This window comes from Sinocyclocheilus anshuiensis, unplaced genomic scaffold, assembly GCF_001515605.1.
Source record: "Sinocyclocheilus anshuiensis isolate Anshui unplaced genomic scaffold, SAMN03320099.WGS_v1.1 scaffold708, whole genome shotgun sequence".
NCBI classification, from domain to species: Eukaryota; Metazoa; Chordata; class Actinopteri; order Cypriniformes; family Cyprinidae; genus Sinocyclocheilus; species Sinocyclocheilus anshuiensis.
The window spans coordinates 664825-686737 of NW_015555881.1; the positions used below are offsets into that span (position 1 = coordinate 664825).

Here is a 21913-nt window from a genome sequence, read left to right on the forward strand (position 1 = left end):
TTTACTTACTTAATTATTTATTTATTTAATTTTTTATTTAAAAAAATCGCTCCATTTACAACTTATTAATATACATAGCTTTATTTTGAAAAATTTTAAACGCTTTTATTTTGAAAGGATTTCCGGTGGCGGGTGTTTTGAATCGTCTCGTATAGTGTCTGAATTCCCTCACAATCAATCAGCTGACGCGTGTGACGCCTGACGCGAGCGGCGTGGACGCTGTTTGTTTAGCGCCCACGAGGTCGCCTGCCAGCCACGTTTTTTCATAAACACGTGCTAACATTTCCAGTATTCGTCTTTATTATAACGACTTTTTCGACATATTGCGAACTGGACTGAGTCATGGCACCCATCAGAGCGCACGTGGACACCCGGACACGCGAGAACATGCCGGGCTTGTCTGATTTTCAGGGCGGGGGAAAGACGGGACTTCAGCGAGACCCGCTCTATGGACAGCATATTCCCTAACCAGCTTTTCCCACATGTTTACCTGGACGGACCGCCTGAAGTAAAGCCGAAGCATAGTTACGGAGGATGGGCTTCATACGAGCGCGTGTTCACTGTCAATGCTGGATTGGTGAGACGAGACGCATCATAATAATAATTTCAGTCCGTCCTGATAATAAATATAATGGGTTGTAATGCAGGGAATACAACGCAAATGCGTTTAGCACAAACATGAACTGTATTTGCATACACATTAATGTATAATTGTAAAATTGCTTGTTATCCTTCAGTAGAGTTATGCAATGATGAAGCATGCATATGCTAAATTAAGATTTGTTTACTGCAAAATATCTTTTTGCAAGAAAAATTATTTTATTTGTTATTATCTGAGTTTATTTATTATGGTGTTGCTGAGTTTTTTGTTATGATTTATTTAATTATTATAAGTTTTTAGTTGCTTTAAAGTATTATTTGATGAAGTACAGAAAATCTAAATTATTAAGCATTATTAAGCTGAAAAAGGTATAAAATTCAAAGGGTTTTATGGGATTGACAGGTTTTAACAAAAAGTGATATAAAATATATTTGTATATTCTTCTGCCTGTATCACAAATATTGTGTTATTTCACATACACCACCCTGTAATTGTGACTCTGCCATGACTTACGTTTTTATTGTATGTGAATTTACAGTGTGATGCTGAACCGTCATCGATCGAGCTTGTGTTTGAATCCCAGCACACTGTGAGTGGTGAGGAACGGGTGCCGGTTAAACCAGTGGTCGCCCCTTTAATTCCACCATGTGAAGGTAAACGTCATTATTATTAAATGCTCTGAGTTACAGTCATTTGATGGGCTCAGATTTGAAATAAAACATCATTTTTACTTTTGTTGTTTTAGTTTAATTCATATTAAGCTTTAATTTTTGTTTCAGTGTTTATGTTTTAAGTTTAATTTGTTAATTTATAAGATTGTGTAATTTTTTTTTTATTTTAGTTTTGGGGATTTTAGTGCTTCAATCTAAACTTGGTTTATTTCAGTCTCTAATTTGTTAAATTAATTTCCAATTTGTTTTGTAAGGTTGTTTTTCACCTAATATTTGATATATCATTTCATGTCAATTATTGAAAACAATTTTTTAAAATAGTTTTAGTTAACAATAACACTGGAGGTAATGTTTAATTTTAAAGAAATCTTACTTGATCTTTAAAAAAAAAAGAAAAAAAAAAAGCATTTTCTTTGTGAAATATATATATATATATATATATTTTTTCCCCTATTTATTTATTTATTTTTTTTTTTACTTTTCCAAGATACCAAAGTCTCATCTGGTGTTCTGCTGGATCCAATGGATTTTCCAAAGCACGTAAGTTGATGAAGCAGTGTGATGCATAAAAAAACCTTTGGGTTTTCTCATTTTTGTTTTGAAGTGACCTTTTATCTAACAGTGTCAGTGGGATGTCTGTATATAGTACAAAAAAGCAGTTTTCTCTCTGTTTTCCCTTTAGATGCAGTATTTTTACCAGCATCACTGTATGGATGCGTTCTCCACAATGGGACGTTTGCTTCAGGACAACTTCTCTTTCAAAAAGAAACGGTCAAAGGTGAGAGAGTCCTGATGTGTGTGGTGGTTGTGGTCAGAATACATTTTCTTGATGTTTGTGTTTTCTAGTGGTTTTGTAATAGTTGTCTTCTGTTCAGGAGGTTATGTCAGTGCACTGGGCCGAGGGCTTCATAAAGGGCATGAATTATAAAAGTTAAGATTATTTTATGTGAATCAAATATTAGCGTCTGACAATTACAGTAAAGCAAAAAAAAAAAGTAAGATTATGGCCAGTTTCCATTTTAAATGGGTCGGAGGAAAACAATGTACATGGTGATATTTAGCTTTTCTGTCTTTTAGGTGTGAGGTCGCATGTTACTCGAAGAAGATCTGTCATTTGCACCATTTTGTCAGTGATATTGTGAGTGATGTTCCTCCATCTCTCCTCACCTCGCTCCTTCATGAAGAGCTGAGGTCTCAGAGGGAACACCACAAGGGGCGCTCTGGGATACCTGCCCTTACACGAGTCCCGGGACTGCAGCGATGGTTGTCTGATCTATCCCAGCGGAGCCGCAATGGACAAAATCAGTATCCTCTTTCATAGTTACCATGTCATAGTTTTTATTGTCATGGCGATGGGCTTATCTTATGAGGGCTTATCTCAATAACTGAATATTTAGCTATATATTTAATATTGTACCTGTTGGACCAAATCTACCATACAATCCAATTTACAACACTTCAGCATCATAGAAGGGAGACCAAGTATTCATTCATAAATTCAATCCAAATTTAAAGTCATAAAAATACCTTATATGGTAAAACAAAAGTCTTTATTATCATTTAAAGAGGTCTTAAAGGGATAGTTCACCCAAAAATGTAAATTGTTATTTACTCACCCTCAAGTTGTTCCAAACCTGTATGAGTTTCTTCTGTTGGTAACCAAACAGTTGACGGTAGCCATTGACTTCTATAGTATGGGAAAAAATACTGTAAAAGTCAGTGACTACCAGCTAGGGCTGCACGATTAATCGAATGTGATTGTCATGCGCATCTAGTCAGTAAAGCCGGTTCTGTGATTAGTAGTAAATCTCCAGCACGTGCTTTCAGATGGAGCAGCATTTACTCCACAGAGCCGTAGATCACTGACAAGCTATGCAAAATCGCATTCATAATCGCAGACGATTTAATTGTGCGATTATGAAATCGTTCTGCGATTATGAAAGCTGTTTGCGTAGCTTGTCAGTGAACTACGGCTCTGTAGTAAATGCTGCTCCACCTGAAAGCACGTGAAAATACCACATTTAATAACGTTTTTACTCCAAATTCACTTCATAACGTCAGTCGAGTGTTTGAAGTAAATCCTTTTGTGAGATGATGTGGCTTCTTACACAGAATAAGGCACGCAACATATTTCATAGTATTCTAAGCAGTGATAAAGGTTGTGTCGATTAGCATTGCATTATTATAAAATTATAATAGGACGAACTCCGATAAACCATATATTGTTGTGGGTGTATTAGTCATGCTGAATTAATGAAAGCAGTTAAATCTTCTGTTTATTCAGCAACCGCTTTAGGGATTTCCTGGGTTTCTTCTGCAAGGCGTAATTTGAAGTTTCAGCGTGAGAGCGCCCTCTGGCCTTCGGATGGAGATTTACTACTGATCACAGAACCATGCTTCACTGAAAGATACGCATGACAATAGCAGCTTCTGCCTACTTGGCAGACTACTTCTGGATTACTTCTGGATTTATCGCCTTTGCGATTCAATTTTGATTAATCGTGCAGCCCTACTACCAGCAACTGTTTGGTTACCAACATTCTTCAAAATATCTTCTTTTGTGCTCAGCAGAAGAAAGAAACTAATACAGGTTTTAAATAAGTGGAGGGTGAGTAAATTATGACAGAAATGTAATTTTTGGGTGAACTATCCCTTTAAATTTGGGGCTGGAAAAACAGGAATCATTATGCTAGGCCTGGGCGATAAAACGGTATCAATATTTATTGACGGTACACTTTTGATATCGATATAAAAAATGTTCGATATAGCACACGATATAGGCACGTACTATGAGTGAGGCAGACAGCACACACAAACACGAACACATGCTGAATTGAGTGCTGTGCCTGCCTGTAGGTTTATTCCTTTTCACTGCATCTCATTTTTATGATTTTTATGAGTTAATTTAGACGTAATGCACGTTTTTATGTAGAGTTACTTGCTAAATGCGCTGCATTATTTTGCTCAATGCGCCCTCCTGTGGCCTCGGGAGACAATTAGACCATTAATTTAGACGTAATGCACGTTTTTATGTAGTTACTTGCTAAATGCGCTGCATTATTTTGCTCAATGCGCCCTCCTGTGGCCTCGGGAGACAATTAGACCTATACAATATAGACCTATTTAATCTGCATATAAAACATTAGAAATTAGATATTAGTTACATTTTTATTGTTTGATTGTTAAAACAAAGAATATTTGTTTTTTGTCTCAATAAATTGTGTTAAATTTAAATATAGTAGTTAAATTTAAAAAAAAAAAAATTCTATTGCTTTGTTTTAAAAAAAGGTTATAAAAATGTCAATAATTATCGATACGGAAAGATATGAAACATTATATCGTTGATAAAATTTGTAGCTATATCGCCCAGCCCTACATTATTCAAGACTAATGTGATTTATTAAGCTTCAAAAGGCGATGATTTAATGAGATAAATGTGAGCACTGCGCGTTGGAAGTCAAAACACGCACTTTTGTGCTTCTACAGACTTGCGGTTTTAGAGCAGTTCACAATCAATGAATCATTTTGACCTAAAAAATTTTTCTTGAAAATCCCCTGAGAATTTAGGATAACATGTTAATAATTTAACATGCATTTGCATGTGTTTGGTTCTCTTATGTTGGCCACACGTCACTAATGGTTACATGACATCAGTGTTATTTCAATAATGTTTATATACTGTTATAGTACTTATTTTGGCTTTACTTTTTATATTTTTAGCTTTCAGTTTTAGTAATTTTAGTGTTTCAACAAACTTTTTCGGTTAGTTTCTAATTTAAGTAAGTTTTTCATTTAATAGTTATATTTTATTTTATTTCTGAATTATTTGTGCTTATTTTATCTCTCTCATATTATTGATTGACCTGGGAGTAGCCATGCATATACATTTCAAAATAAGAGTCCCAATGTATTTTGGAACTATTTACACTAAATATTATTGGTATTGGTATCTAGCATTTAATTCGACAAACTCTTATGGCTTCTCTGTTTCGTCCCGTCAGACCTTTCTTTAAAAACATTATCTCAGCGGTAAAACTGAATATTGATCGACCTCTGATTAAGTATTCATATTCATAATCAATTTCAATATATATTTATATATTAAAAATGTCTTGAGTATTTTAAACAATGTTTTAATTGCAAATTTAAAATATTTGCAATTAAATGACTCTGAGTTTAAAGCTGAGATTTATTTTAAGATTTTATGTTCTTAATTTTATTTAAATTCTAACATTTAATTTGAAAAACTCTACATACCCTGTTCTTAAATCTTTAGGAAATGTAAAAGTATTTTCTGCTTCAGTTATATTTCCTTTACTGCCGGTCCTCAGACTTCCACAGGGTGGTGCAACAGTTTTGTCATGGACTCTCAACCGTTTGTCTATTATTTAAATGGATTGCCAGACAGATCAGTTCGGTCAATATGGAGGATGTAGGTGAGATCTGATAAATGGGAGGGCTGAGAACAAACCTTACACTTGGGAAGAGTCAGTGCACAAGCATAAGAGTATTGTGTTTTTGGTAGTATGTGTACAGCTACCAATAAAACTCAAACAATAATAATCACTAATGAAAACAAATTTCGTGCAGAGTGTAAAATCAGTGTGCCTTTTCAAAACATCTGTGTGCAGGTAATGCGGCTGTGCGGTCGGATTTTTTCTGTGCCGTTTGGCTGCTAGGAGACAAAACGAAGCCACAGACAGTTAATGGACGTCATCCAGACAAAAGATCGCTTCTCCTGCATCACCGTCAGGTGTGTTTGAAAGCTCTCACGTGCTTCACAAAATGTGTCTGATGGACCGTGATTATTCAGGCCTTCCTTACTGACTACTCTGACTACATTCATTCACACCGTCCAATGACTAGTTGATTTGGAAAATGTCCCTAGCGGTTATTCAAATTAGTGGGCTGATAATCAAATGACTTTATTTTACGATTGCGCTGAATGAGTGTAAGCATTTCTGACTCAATATAGTTGTTCGTGTTGGTTAGATATATGTACTGGACACTGTAGTCTATGCTGTATTCTGAATATAGTTGCATATGAAAAATATACAGTACTGTTTAAAAAACTGGGGTCGAGAAGACTCTTAAGAAAAGTGCACTTTTAGATAAACAAGGCAACATAAGAGATGCACTTGTGTAGGTAGAAAAACAAAGTTCTTTAAGAATTAGTTTTTTAACGTAAGAAATGTAGGCTATATGCTGTGCTTAAATGTGTTGTCACTTACTTGAGCAAATATAGAAATATAGAAGTCAAAGCATCGAATATGATGTTTATATTTATTGCGTTTAAACGTGAATGTCTTTGAAATGTTGTAGTACTGTAATGTGATGAAAGAGAATCATAATGCTGAAAAAGCATTTTCAGTAACAACGTTTGGAATTCGAATAATGGATAAATGTTGTGTTTGTGGTAAGCAGCCGCGGATCAGTAGTGGAGTGCAAACGTGCCCTGTGTGAAAGCAAAATGAATCCATGCTGCTTGTGCACCACATACATACGCACTGCAGACGGAGTATGTGTGAACCTGCTGTTTGGATATTTTTTTGGATCTGCGGGATGTATTTTAACATTTAGTAACAGTGGCTAAACCTGTACGTTGATTTAAAAACTTATTTGTCTGTTTAATGTGTTGTGTGTTGTCCTCTACAGTCCACACTTCCCCAATGAGCTCGCGGTGGTCAGTGAGCAGGGAGCAGCTTATCGTTGGACTGCGAAAAAAGGGTAATTGTGTGTGTTTAAGAACAATATGTGCTTCACTGGCTGTGTTATCTTGTGCTTAGAGATCAGTGTACACGACTCCAACATCATCATCATATCAGCTTCCTCTACAAAATGTTCTTTAGTTGAGTTCATCCAGTACCCAAGCATATACTGTATAATAACAGATGTTTTTATGTCAACATTTTAATTTAGTTGTGAGAATGGCTTACTCGGAAATCTTCTTTTACTCACCCTCATGTTGTTTTTTTTGTCAACTTTCAAACACTTTGCCGTAGTGCAGGGATTCCCAGACATTTTCAGTTGAACCCCTTTGATCTAAATATATTCCTAAAGTATCACCTGAGACTTCAAGTTAATATTTTATTTATTTAACAACACATTCACATGTTCACGGTTCCTCCGATGTTGGATAATGGTTATCACATCAATGTTATTTTAGTGTTATTTATATATTTGAATTTTTTTTTTTTAATTTTTTAAATGTTAATTTTTTGTTTTGTTGTCATTTTCTTTAAATATTTCTATTTAGTTTTATTTTATATTTTAGTTTTTGTAATTTAAATTTTTTTTTTAATATTTATAATTAGATTATTATTTTTTTATTATTTTAAATTTAGTATTTCAACTTATTGTAAGTTAGTATCCAAAGCAAAATTTCTAATTTTTTGTTTACGTTTTTTAAGTTACATTTTTGGTCTAATATTTATCTTATTTTAGTTTTAGTTAATGACGACTGCATGACATGGAAGTAAATGTAAAAAATATTTAATTGTTCTTTAGTAAATGTTTTATTTTAAAATGATTCATTTGATTTATTTATTTTTAATTTAATACATTTTTAGCTGTACTTTAACTCACAAACTCCAGCTTGAGAAACCATTTATTTCTTAGTGATTTATTTATTTGAAAGCTAGTGGAAATGTCATTTTGTAAATTTTCTATAAATAAGTTAAATTACAGTTTGTTTGTCACAGAACATTATCAAATGGTTTCAGAAGGTACTGAAAATAGTGTTTTAATGGTGCTTTTTCAAACAGGACAGATCCAGTCCACGTAAAATGAGCTGTCAAAATTGAATCTTTCACGAATGACAGAAAGTCCTGGGTTTGAAAGGAACTGCAGTGCATTTGTGAAACGCATTTGCCAGAAACACAAGTACCACTAGAAGCTGTTTATTGCCACAAAAATATATATAATGCAAAGAAGTGCATATCCAGATTGCATTTGTCAACCACAAATCATACATGAAAGCTTCAGTTTCCACTCCTGACTCTAAGTTTATGATCAATCAAACCAGATTCTTCTTCAAAAGCTATTTTGCGGGTTAATAAGTCTGTCCGCTGAGCTGATGCAACCCGCAGCTCATGACGCAGTGCGAGTATGATGTTGTAACCTGTCCGGAGGTTTGTGACATTCTGTTCTCTTTCAGATTGCGGAAGTTCCGTGAGGAGGATTCCAACCTGTACTTCAGTGCTAAGTCGCCATGGCGATGGTGTGAGTTCTCCTGTCACCCGAGAGTGATGGTGTATGCTGACAGAACAGGGGTGGAGCTTACAGACATACGGGTAAAGCGACGCCTCTTATTATTGGACAAAACTTCGTTATGGATTTACTATATAGAACTGAGTCCTCCATAAACGTCTAGCACCTTATAGCACCTTATCAGATTTTGTTTGTTTTGATAGCCAAACCAGCAACTCTTATCAGTGTTGAAACAGCATCATGTAAGGGTTTTTGTCCACTGTAAAATTACAGATTATTACACGTTATAGCCTGTACTATAGCCTAACAATTTGATAAAACTAATAATAACATTTTAATAAGTCTCATTATCACATTTATATTAAATCTTATTGTTCATAATAATAGGATTTAATAATAACAATAAATAGATAATATTATAAAATCTCATTATTAATATTTATTTAATATTAAGTCTTATATAATTTTTTTAAACCATTTTATTGTTCATAATAACAAGACTTAATAAAAATTAGATAACATTATAAAATACTATTATTATTTTTAAGTATCAGTGTTTTTTATTAGTGTTTATATTTTTTTTATCTAATTATTAATACCTATTGGTATTAGTAGTAATAGGAGGTAATACTAACAATTAAATAATAATAACAGTAATAATAACAATAGTAATAAGATTTATTATTAGTAGTATTAGAGTTATTATTATCATTATACAATATTTAAAATATAAGGATTTTAGTACCTTTCAAGAAATTAAATGTAAAATTTATTGGGTGAATAAAGGCCTTTGATTAAGCTGAATTTACCCCAGTTTGTACCACTACTATTTATTTCAGTTGTGTGTATTTAAAGGTGGGGTAAGCGATTTTTCAAAAACGCTTTAGAAAACTGATTCGGGCTGACTAGCAAAACAAACTTGTAGCCAATCAGCAGTAAGGGGCGTGTCTACTCATGATGTGGAGGAGAGAGCGTTCAGTGCACAGGACGGACATTAGCCGAGCCGAGCGACAGAAAGATAGAGATGGCGGATAAAAAACTAAAGAGGAGAATGTCTGCGGAACAAAAGAAGGCTTAAGGCAAGAAGTAGGACCCTTGTCGTGCCGCGCCGCATCCAGTGTAGACCATAGATATGTTTATATATCTAAGGTGTAGACAGCATCACTGATTATAATAAGTTCCATAGTATTTTGTCGTGCCGCGCCACTTGCGTCCGTTGTAGACACGGTGTAACATTGGTTTTGCTTTGTTTCACAGAACTAATCATTGCCTGGGTTGCGTACATATGTGTGGGGCGGAGTTATCAAAATAGGGGCGAGACCCTTTTGGGGTAGGGGCGTGTTTGTTTTGGTGATTTCAAATGTCAACATTGGCTACCAAAAATCGCTTACCCCACCTTTAATGAACATTCTTTAGTTTTAACACTTGTTATTCTTCTCTTTGTTACTCAGTGTTTTTATTTAGGTGGGTCTCAATTTATTATTAATCTTTGTCTATGCAGAGTGCTGATACTAATCACACATTGTTTTGGATCGGAAGGACAGCAGCCTGTATGTCGGGAGAGCGAATGATACTCGCCAAATACCTGAGTAAAAGCCACGCCCATCACCACCTCATTAATACCCAGGTAAACGCCGTCACATATCACATAACATCTGAGGGATTTGGTCAGATATTAGCATGAAGGAGTGGTTTCACCCTGTGGTTTTTCCAGGCAATCCTTTAGAGCTTCCTTGAATGATGATCTGTATCAGTTGTCATTGACTCTATACACACACACCACTGAACCTTTTTTTTGTTAATCGCTATCAGTGTAACTAGAGATCTGATCTTTAATTCTGTGGAACATTTCTGAATACAATGAATACATTGAATGTATTAAATCTGATCTTGACTACCAAAAAGTACCTTGGCACTACCATGGTATTTCTGTGGTAATCTTTGAGCTATCTTTGTGTACGCAAATACAATTGTATATGAATAGCGTAATCATTAAATGCCATTGTATTCTAATTTTTCACTAGTTTTAGAAGGTTTAAGGATAAGATTTTTAATGTTTTTGATTATAATGTCTCTTTTGCTCACCAGGGCTGCATTTATTTGATCAAAAATACAGTAAAAACGGTAATATTCTGAAATATTATTACAATTTAAAATATCTGTTTTCTATTTGAATATATTTGAATATGTAATTTGTTCCTGTGATGCAAAGCTGAATTTTCAGCATCATTACTCCAGTCTTCAGTGTCACATGTTCTTTCAGAAATGATTCTAATATGCTGATTTGCTGCTCAAGAAACATTTCTTATTATCAATGTTGAAAACAGCTGTGCTGCTTCATATTTTTGTGGAAACCGTGATACATTTTTTCACGATTCTTTGATAAATAGAAAGTTCAAAAGAACAGCATTTATTTGAAATGGGAATCTTTTTAACATGATAAATGTCTTTACTGTCCCTTTTGATCAGTTTAATGTATCCTTGCTCAACAGAAGTACTGATATCTTTAAGAAAAAAACTTTTGATCGGTAGTGTATATTTAAAGACTCACACTGTTACTGGTATCTGATGCCTTTACTGTGCAGTGTAAGAGAAATAAAGCATTTCCTCATCTGCAGTTTTCCACCTACATCATTGATGAGCGGGTTCCCTGTGTCCCCATGCTGAAATGGGACCATATGATGGAGTCTCCACCGATGTTTGCCTGTGATTTGCCAGCACGGACCCCCAGCGAAACCTGCAAACTGCTGCTGGGTGCTCAGAGGTCACAGGAACTCATGTTACTGCAGTACACTGGTGAGGGGATTGGTGTATGAGCAACAGTTTCTGTTTGGTTACTCGTCATAATTTGTGCTTTTATGTATTTGGCTGATGCTTTTATCCAAAGCAAATTGCAGTGCATCATTATCAGCCTGTCAGTTTGTATGTTACGTGGAAATGTGCACTAGCTGCGATACAGGATGATGATTAGGTTTACGCAAAGCATGTAATGGTGGTATTTTAGTTTAATTGTATTGGTCAAAGTGAATTTTTTTGTCATGCACTAGGGATGTTTTATTTATTTATTTATTTTTACATTATTTACATTTTTGATTGCAGTAATGTGAATAAGAAAGTCTTCAAACAACTCCAGACAACTTGTGATATAGTTACTGGCTTAGAATTTGTTTGAATCATATAAGGACTAGGGCTGCACGATATATCGAAATATCGCAATATGCATATCGCAACGGCAGATATGTCGTTCAGTTCTGTTCACACGTGCAAAGCGCACGCACACAGAGAGACGCGTTTCAGACCGAGTTTTTAAAAGTAATGCTAAAACACTGCTGGTCACTTTCAGACGTTATAGTGATTCTTTATTTTCCAAGAAAGAATGTGAAACAAATTGGTTATATAATTTTCATTTTTAAATATTTTTAAATATAATTTAAATTGATTTTACACACTTTAAGCAATATCGTATCGCATATCGAATATCGCATTTTTTAACAAGGTATCGTATATCGCATTTTTCTTCAATATCGCACAGCCCTAATAAGGACCAAGATTTGAACCTTCACTATTGTGCCGTTGAGCTTCTAGAGCGTTTTGCCCTGTAATAAGTGTCACTTTGGATAAAAGCATTTTTCGAAATAACTAATGACTGCATCTTAATTTTACATCACTCAGGTGGGAGAGAACACGCCTGTCAGTCTCGGGGATCCATTCAGAAGCTTTTTAGTCCCAAAGAGAGTCTGAGCCACCTAGACCTTCAGCTGTCCCACAAGAGACACCTCGCTCAGAAGAGACTGAATGTGCCTGCTGCAGGTCAGGATGCTTTTACAACCATTTCAACAGTTTTGACTAGAATGAAGTATTTACTCTGTGAAATAATTGCTTTAGTCAAAGCATACCCAATTTTGCATTTATTGCTTCATAAAAAGAGCTGACAAAACCATAACTATAGGAATTAATATGACTATAGTTGGTAAATTAGGATAATCGCTGGTGCATTGAATGAGACATTGGGTAAAGTGGGATTGCTGGGTTGTCATGTGATCACAGTAAAATGCAAGGAAAATGTTAACTGATCATTTGAAAAAGTCTGCATAATTAGATTTTTTCTGATAAGATTGCAGTTTAAATAAAATAAAATACTTTAGGTTTGCTGTGCTTGTTTGTAGAGTGGCAGTTTGGCCAACAATTTTGTGATTTATATAACATATATTTATATTATTAATAAAATAAACTGTAAAATAAAGGGAGTGTTTTAGAAAATATAATAATAATTAAAATTTTAAGTAATTTGTCTTTTTCAAAAGTTAAACCATCAAGCTTTTATTTTGGTGGAAAACCTTAAAACCTCTTGTTTGTTGGCAGCACCTGGTATATAAGTACTTCTCATTACAAGTATGTAGAAGATGTTTGTATATGTTAGATGATGCACATTATATATGACCAAAACACGCAGAGATGGAGTTCATGGAGCAGCATTTACTGTGAACCAAGCCGCTCCGAGAAACTGAAAACACTGGCTGCTCACGTGTAAAACTCTGAAACTTGCAGCTATATCTATTTAATTAAATTACAGCCTTTGTGATTTTGGTTTTATTTCAGTTAATCAAACTGCGCTGCTCTATCATTTGGTGCAGTGATTAACAGATTAATGTACTTGTGCTGCTTTCACATTCTTCCTCAGGTTTCACCGCTGTACAGAAGAAGGACTACCTGCCCGTTTTCCAGCTCACAGAAACCGGAGACATCTTTTACCAAATGTTGAAATTGCACACAGATCAGACCACAACCAATAACGACGTACTGGAACAATCTGTCAGTGTGCAACGTACAGTAGAAATGGGAGAGAGCGAGAACATGCAGTCCCACACCAACAATGACGACCAATCTGTTCAGAGCGACTCTGAGACTGAGGGACGGCAGGCGGCGCTTCGTCATTTGGAAGTAATCGATAATGTCGATAATGACGACTTAAATGCTTTGGATACAAATGAAAATATCAGGAAAGAACCATCAAGCTATTCGACTGGGAATAACCCAACTTGTTCCACCAGACCGCCCAACCCAACCCAAGCAAGGATCCTGATCTCCAGGTTGCCTGGAACCAATGGTTTGAGCCCATTTTTAAAAAGGCTGCGGCCAAAAAGCGACACCCTAATTTTCAATGGATCAGAATGGACGGTTTAAGGGGCATGATGGGCAAAAAGCTGAATAAACAAAAGGAAGATCGATTGAGGAGAGACCTTCAAGAGGTCATGAGGGAGAAAGAGTTTCTCTTGCATGGGGTCACGTACCTGCCTCACCTGGACATGACGCAGGTTCCCGATCCTGTAGATCCCGACGATGTGAGCCAGCGGTGGGCGGCTTCATGGGAGGGCCATTGGAAATGCTGGTGGGAGGAGAAGCTGGGTTTGAACCGGGACAAGAAAATCGCGGCTCTTCGCCGAAAGCGCCGGAAAGAAAAGCAAGTCAAAGCTCGCAGTCGCACCTCACTTTCTGGAAGCTTCACCTCATCTGTGAGTTACCAAGAGAGTGCCTCGGGTTGGTCATCGGTGGGGAGTCAGTGTCTGGGTTCAGATGACGAGACTTGGAGAACTCGCAAGCTACGGACATGGAGGAATGGAGGGCCAAATCTGAGATGCACAGAAAGAGCCCTATCATACTGAGACGGTTTTTAAATGAGCAGTCGACTGAGGTAGAACCTTTCAGATCTCCTTTGAGGCCTGATCAAGACCTTTTGACGTCTCCATCAAAATCTCAAGTCTTCCATTCAGGTAAGGATTCGCTGATATGGAATTTCAGAGCTGATACCGATAAATGATTATTTATAGCGATTTGTGGCCAATACTGATAACTGATAATTTTATTTTTTGACTTTAAAAAGGAGTTGCTGTCTGATAAATTAAAATGACTCACTTGAACCAAGGCGACTGTCATAGATGTTATGCTGGTTTAATGAGAAATTAATGACTTGAAACTAGCATAAATTGTATTGTATCCATTTGTACGTTATTGTTCAAAAGTTTAGGGTCAGTAAGATTTTTATTTTTAAAGAAATGAATACTTTTATTCAACAAGGACACATTATATTGATCAAAAGTGACAGTAAAGACATTTATAATGTTACTGATTTTTATTTTAAAATAAATGCTGTTCTTTTGAAAATATTAAACAGCACAACTTTTTTCAACAATAATAAATGTTTCTTGAGCAGCAAATCCGCATATTAAAATGATTTCTGAAGGGTAATGTGACACTGAAGACTGGAGTAATGATGCTGAAAGTTCCGCTTTGATCACAGAAATAATTATATTTTAAAATATATTAATATAGAAAATAGTTATTTAAAATTGTAGTAATATTTCATAATATTATTGTTTTTACAGCATTTTTGATCAAATAAATGCATTCTTGGTGAACAAAAGAGACTTTATGGTTATCCTGATAAATCATTTTAACAGATCGCTAAACAGTAGAACGGAAATGTACAATGATCTACACCAAAATGTGTCAAAACATCGGAAAGTTTCAACTAGTAATACAAGTTTTTGGACCTTGATTCATTGTGTTTGAGCTTGTTTAATCTGGATCATATTTTGTGCCATTTTCATGAATGATCAAAAACATGTCCGTGTATGACTTCTTGTGTATGAGGTTTTTGCATATTTCGTCTTGACATATAAATAAAATGTGTACTCGCAGCAGATGATTGCAATTTTTTTAACATTATTTTTAATACATTGTTCATCTCTACTTTCAGGTTGAACGACCAACCTCTGGCTCTCCTAGTGTTGCAGTAGGGTTGGATTTGGGACCTCCTGCATCGCTCACCTCCACACGGCCACCAACTGTCCAATTGAAATGGTGCAATGAGTTTTACCTCAGTTCCCTTCCCACATCCCAAATATCGACTCCGCACCGGATGGTGGATATTCTTTATCTCAGGTTGGCCTTTCTTCGCCGACTCCTTTGTCTCATCGCTCCTTGACTTCCCAGAGAGTTCCCCAATTCAGAAGCCTCTCTCAGGCCTCCCAGCCAAAGAATAAATCTCGGATGGGCTTCTAAAAATCCGACTCCAAAGAAGGAATGCTGTAAGGCAAGTAACCTACTTTTTGCATGGTGTCGAATGTTTGGGTACTGTACAGAGACGGGATGTGTTTGAACGAGAAACTCGAGCCAGTAGTGAGTGTGTGTGAGGAACTGCACAAATATTTCTGTGTTTGTAATAACTAATGCTTACTGTTTGGACCAATTAGAGTGTGCTTGTGGTCTTTAGCATAGTTGCATTCTGCTTGCTTTTCTCACTTGTATAATGGCTATAGAGAAAATCGAGGCATTATGACATCAATATCCCAATTGTTGTTTTTAGTTTATTACTTTGGCTTCCAAATCCATATCCGAAAACATCTTCAAATGCTTGCTGTGTGGTTTTTCTGGTGTTCACATTTAAAATTTCATCAGTACGTAGTGCATTGTGTGTAATGTAATGGATCCTGTGGTATTTTTCTGGCTTTTTGCCCACCTGCTCCTACAAGGGAACAGAAAGATTGTTTCCAGCCTTTTGACTGACTAGACATGCACAGGTTGTTGGTTTGTCCTAAGAACGAGTTCCTGTTTTTGGGGAAAATGTGAAATCGCATCACACTGGGCAGAATTGCATCATGCACTGATCATTTGTATGTGTTTAAATCGGCTGATAACATCATGACGTTGTAGTTGACGAAGGCTCTTACTGTTGCTGTGTAAAATATCCTGCGGCAGTGAGGCGATTTACAACATCTGCTGTCTGTTTGCCATTTTCTGCTTTTGTGGGATAGTTGAGGCACTTGGGAACTGAAAACTGATTCAGGATAACCTGACTAAGCAAAACAGGAGACTGAGTGAATTTGAAAATAGCTTTTTTTTTTTTGTGACATTTTTTTTTACATTATACAAATGTACATTTTTTTTTATATTGACATTTTTTACATTTTATAAGGTTTTTAGGCTTTTTTTTTGTTGTTGCACATTTTCAACATACAGTATTTGTCTTCATACATCGGCTAAAGTGAAACTTATACTAAATTGGCAAGTAGGTTAACAACATCACACACACACACACACATGAAAAATAAACAATCCACTGTTTTTCTGTGAACACCATGCGCACCACATTAAATCTCTAACTATTTGACCTCAGAGGCGGCAGTTCTGCTGGCACGCAGCTTTCCCGCTGTCACGCGCTTACAATCATATTACTAAACTGTGCAAAGCACCAAAGTACAAATCTCAAGTTGTCTATAACAGTCTAGTGTACCTTGGATATGTCATATTGAGCCGCCTGGAATGTTGACAAATCCGAACATGCACCAACTTCTATAAACGCTACGCTACTTTTTTTTTTTTTTTTTAGTTTTTAGCTGCCAGTGTTGTGCAGTGCTGAATTATTTTACTTTTAGCTTAACAAGTAATCAAGAGAGATGTTTACAGTATCTGGACTGGCTTTCTGTAAAGCCATAAAAGAAGAGTTTTAAAATACAATTCTGATATTTTGGACTCAGTGGTTTCGTTGAACCCAGGCACAATGGCACCTCGCTGTATAACTATTAGGTTTCAGCCAGAAGAGGTCTGTGACATCATCTTGGAAGATGACAAGGGAGCCATTCAGATCAGCGTGGAGGCCACATCGCCATTGGCAGTTGTGCTCCTTGACGAGTGGTTTAGAGCGTATTACTGTCTGTGGGCACGGGAGCGGAAGTTCGAGGGGAAATAGTGTCCCTCGGCGTCGCTGCCCAGCGAGCTGCTCAGACTCTCTTCCCCAGAGCTCAGGTCTTCGCTTGAATCCTCACTGTCATAAAAGAAAATAAAAAACAGTCAGATGCACTCTCATTTTGACTATTTTATTTATTTATTTATGTGTCACTTTGGTTAGGTACTTACAAGTTCATAAAAGAATATTGTGTTTTAAAATGTAATATTTCCATTTATTTTTATTTTAGTTGTAGTCATTTTACTAAACATTTTTTTTTGTTTTTATTTCTGTTTATGTAAAATTATTTATTGTATTTTTGTTAGTCATTTTAGAACTTAAACTTATTTTTTTATATTTCTACTTTATTTATTTTCAGTTTTATTAATTTTAGTCCTTAACTTTTTTTTTTGTTTTTATTTCGGATAGTCATTTTAGTACTTAAATGACACGGTACTTAAATTTTAGTACTATGTTTTTCTTTTCTTTTCTGTTAAATTATTTATTTTTAGTACTTAGTTTTTTTAATAATATTTCTATTTAATTATTTTTTTATTTAAATTTTTGTAATTTCAGCACATTTCAGTTAGTTGCAAAGGCAGCATTTCTAATTTTCAGTAAGTTTTTTTTCCCCCATCTAACATATGTTTTTATTTCATCTTTATTAAAAAAAAATATAAATAAATATATATATAGTAGTATAGTTAGACTTATACATTATACACTTATACTGAATGACGAGTCTATATTATTATCTGTGGTAATGAAGCTCGACTGAAATCATGTATGTGGTTAACCTGGAATATCACTCAGTGTCGTAATAGAAAAAAAACACTGTCAGATGTCCGATCTTGTTTTGTGCTTTTGTCTAACCGACCCCACCTCGCACACCCTTCTCTTACTCACAGGTGATGCTGCACAACCTGTGACCTGTTTGTAAATAGTCATTATTCACTACCCACATTCCACTGCTGCGCCTAGTTTGAGTTGTTTGCATATCTAACCCATTAGCCATCTCAAAGCAGTACGTCCTGTCTGGATTTTCAGCTTGTAATCAGCTGTGTTGGTGAGTCTCAGGAATGACTCTTGTTGCTCTTGGCGAGTAAACGCTCTCGGATTGGTTGCTAGGACGTGACTAACTATTCGTAGTTATCAAGTAGCACTGTAAGGACACCTGGGTGGGGCGCTGTGCTGACGAGGCTGTGACGTAAGTGGTGTGTGTCAGTAAAACGCCAAGGTTAAGACGTCATGTGATGGGGAAAAACTGTGATGGAACTGAAACCAGAAGTTGTGATGGAAAATTGACAGGCGTACTTTACATAAATTATTCCCGAGTTTGTTTGCTGCTATTTCCTGATATTTTAGAGTTGTTGTTATCAGTAGAATATGAAAATATAATCACTGTAACGTGAGAGATGATGTGACTGATTTTGCTTAGTTCCTTATGAGCTCATGAAACAATATTTTGAGTTCCAGTGTTATTTTAGTACTATTGAATATGTTATAGTATTTATTAATATTTTGAATCAGCTTTTGTTTTTATATTTCCAGTTTTAATTTTAGTAAATTTAATTTAAGTATAGTTTAATTGTATTCATTTTTATTATACGTTTCTATTTAGCTTTATTTTCTTTCAGTTTTAATAATTTTAGTATTTAAATTAAAATAAAAATTGCATTTGCAACTAACTGAAATAAAATAGTTTTAAGTGTTTCATCTCATTTATTATCCTCTTATTTAACATTATTTTAATTTTGACTTAGAATAGAAACCATTGCAAACCTAACTGATTTTTGTTTGGTTTCACAAACTGAATGACAAGTCTAAATGATTTTCTGTGGTAATCAAAGCTTGACTAAAATCATCTTTATGTGATTAACCCGGAATATTCCTTTCCCTTCCTCTATTGACTGTTTAGTACGAGTGTGACATCCTAACACCTGTGTTTTTCCTCAGGTGAGCTGTGTTTACCTCTCGCTCTCGTCCCACGCGCCCTCTGGGATGGTGGGCAGCTCGGGGACGCTGCGGTAGCTGCTGTGCAGGTTCTGTGCCGTCCTCCGCGAGACGATCCACACCAGTTTCTTGTGGTCAGGTTTGGCACATTCTGGAGAGGAGTATTCCCTCATACACTGGCCTACCAGGCCTCGCCAGTGCACCAGGTCAGCCTTCGAGATCTGCAAACAGACACTGCTGCATTAGACACCTGCTTACACAAGGACAGGGCACAGAGCCAGCTTCATTTCGGACGGGACCGACATGTGTAAACCAATAGCCTGTTGGTGATAGGACTGGGTTAAGAGCTTTGGATTTGTCACAGAGCAGTCTGTGACATTTAACGTGATTTCCTAACTTTTAAAAGGTTTTTATTGATGTTCAGGGCGTGTAAAAATGTTGATCTACTCATGAATTCTTACCTTCAAGTGTGTTTGTATGCGCTGGGCGATTTCTAGCAGGTCCACAGACTGTAAGGCCTCGATCTCAAGCATCAAGAGCGACAAAGCGAGCACCGAAGGCTAAAAAAGAAAGAAAAAGAGAGAGACAATTCATCAGAATTCAAATTTCCATTTAACTTGCTTCAAGAATCTGTCTAAGTTGTTCTTACTTTTGCTTTGGAGAAAACAATTCTGCATAGGCAGGCTTTCAGCTGGGCTTCCAGTTTGTCAAGATTCAGGACGTCTTTTCTGAAAAGGAGAAGAATGCATTAGTGAGATTTTATTAGCCGAGCTGTTTGTCATTGAAGAAGCCATTGTATCTAGTCAGAAGATAATCTCCTAGTTTCTGATGCATGACTGCCGTCACGGTCACCCATATACAGCAGAATGCTCAAAGTCCGCTTGCAAGCTCTGTTTATCAACCTTTACAAGTCAATGTTTCAAATGCCAAGCCTGCATGTTAAAGTTTGTGGATCTGAAGTTTGATAATGCCACTTGTTCTTACCTGTTGGACGTGTGCGAAAGTGCAATGGCGTGGTACAAATGCAGGAAGGTTAAGGCTGTGACGGCTTTTAACTGGAAGTTGAGCTTCTCCAAAATGATCTTCTCCATTCGGCTGAGGTCTGAGATGGTGAACTTGCACTGGCTGATGCGAATGAGCTCATGGCTGGACGAAACATTGCACTCTTCTTCGGTCACTCGGGCGGCGATGTGAAGGCAACCGATGCTGATGCAGGCCAGATACCTGGGCTGAACCTTTAGGAACACACAAGCGATCAGTTATAACATGTTCTAATACTTGTTAATCAGATGGATTGACTTATAACTAATTGATTACCTTCATCATAGCTATAAACCTGTCCAGCAGGTTAACGGCTAGTACAAAGGTTTGAGTGCTGTAACCGAAGAAACTGGTCAAGCTCCAGATATCTTCCACTCGAGCATCTCGACATTTGGCTGAAACTCCATTACCGTTCTGTGTGGATGAGGAGAAATAAGTTACATTTAAAGTTTAAAACTGTGACCCATTTGGACCCAAATATTGTTTTGTACATTGTATACTGTAAAAATACTTTTTATAATGTACAGAAATACAGTGCAAAATTCCAGAACTGTTGTATATGTTCTCAAATAAAGTTTGTATATGTATTTTCACAGGAGTTTGTCAAACTAGTTTACCTCTTGTGTGGATTCGATCAAACTGAGACCCGTTTCCTTTGGCAGATAATGAACCTCCTGATCCAAATTGCTCTTCAGCTCCTTCATCAGTTTGATGGCCTCCATATTTTCACTTTGGCTGGGTTTCAAGTTGTCAAAACACCTTTAAAAAGGCATAAAAAAGTCAAGTAAAGTCCGTTAACACAGGGCGGTGGGTCAAGGTTTTGCTCAGCCCCCTCCTCTCAGCTGAGCCTCGGTGTCGGGTTTCGCTGGTTAACGCCTTCTTACAGGACATCCAAACAAATAAATCCGACGCATTCCGACTGAGATGGACAAATAAATGTGAAATCGACCTTTTTAAAACTCGTTGACCAAAATGATAAGGTTAAAACAGGATCGAAAGTGAATGTCATCCAGTGGAGTCCCGTTGATCCTTCAGCTGGAAAATACCTCGACCAGAGGGGGAGGGGTTTCAATCTTCTGTACAGTTTGTTTTCGACATTAAATAATAGACGACGTTTTTGTAAATTACAGTATAATAAAAGCGGGAGCTGAAACATTATTAACTTCAATGAAACTTAAACATGCACTTAAAATTATAAATGTAACGTTACTGGCTTTGAACGTAAACATCAAAGACGACCAAAAATAACAAGGGATTCGATAATTCCAGTAAAATAAATATAATTTTCATTAACATTTGTGACACACAAACGATCGATAAAATGTCATATAATATAAAATATACAGATTAACGTTACTTAGTCAAAAATCACGTTAAATACCAGCATAACCAAACGTCAAGCCCATTTTCAGGAAAAAGAAATACGACAAAAACATTTAAACGGTGACCGTTCATCTAGACAGACGTTTAAAAAGGAAACCAATATCTTAAAGGTTAAATAAAGGTACATTACCAGGGATGTTAAAAGGACATATTGTGTTTGTGTATCCGAGAATCTTTCGTCTGTTTTCGCTGCTTCTTTCCTTTTGTTGATGTTGAATGTGGCTCCGCCCCCTGGGCCTGTCAAGTAAGAAACGTAAGTCGCTCTGTTTAGGTAGTTTTATGCGTTTTAGAACGGCTACTTCTATAATTTCTATGTTTAATTAGGTGTAT

At 36.1% G+C, this 21913-nt stretch overlaps 1 protein-coding gene and 1 pseudogene across 2 annotated transcripts; one reads left to right on the forward strand and one right to left on the reverse strand.

Annotated features, from left to right (window-relative positions):
* The first annotated feature begins 195 nt into the window (after positions 1-195).
* Positions 196-19235, forward strand: LOC107675687 (TATA box-binding protein-associated factor RNA polymerase I subunit C-like; annotated as a pseudogene).
* On the reverse strand, positions 16837-21780 carry LOC107675753 (cyclin-G2-like). 2 transcript variants are annotated; one of them, XM_016470171.1, is made up of 8 exons: positions 21714-21780; positions 20818-20959; positions 20477-20614; positions 20144-20394; positions 19809-19887; positions 19621-19719; positions 19178-19380; positions 16837-17305 (listed from the first exon to the last, which is right to left on the reverse strand). In XM_016470171.1, the coding sequence occupies exons 2-8, from the start codon at positions 20920-20922 to the stop codon at positions 17188-17190; spliced, it is 993 nt and encodes a 330-aa protein (XP_016325657.1). In that variant the 5' UTR covers positions 20923-20959; positions 21714-21780; the 3' UTR covers positions 16837-17187. The 2 variants fall into 2 exon arrangements, with proteins under 2 accessions (XP_016325657.1, XP_016325658.1); XM_016470172.1 differs by lacking the exon at positions 21714-21780 and having other exon boundaries at positions 20818-21516.
* Between the last annotated feature and the right edge of the window lie 133 nt (positions 21781-21913).

Excerpts from the sequence above, each read along its gene's own strand:
- LOC107675753 (XM_016470171.1), bottom strand. The coding sequence starts at position 20,922 with ATGGAGGCCATCAAACTGATGAAGGAGCTGAAGAGCAATTTGGATCAG. Across the intron at positions 20,615-20,817 it reads TGATCGAATCCACACAAGAG|AACGGTAATGGAGTTTCAGC; the intron begins GTAAACTAGTTT and ends TCATCCACACAG. Across the intron at positions 19,720-19,808 it reads TTGTTTTCTCCAAAGCAAAA|CCTTCGGTGCTCGCTTTGTC; the intron begins GTAAGAACAACT and ends TTTCTTTTTTAG.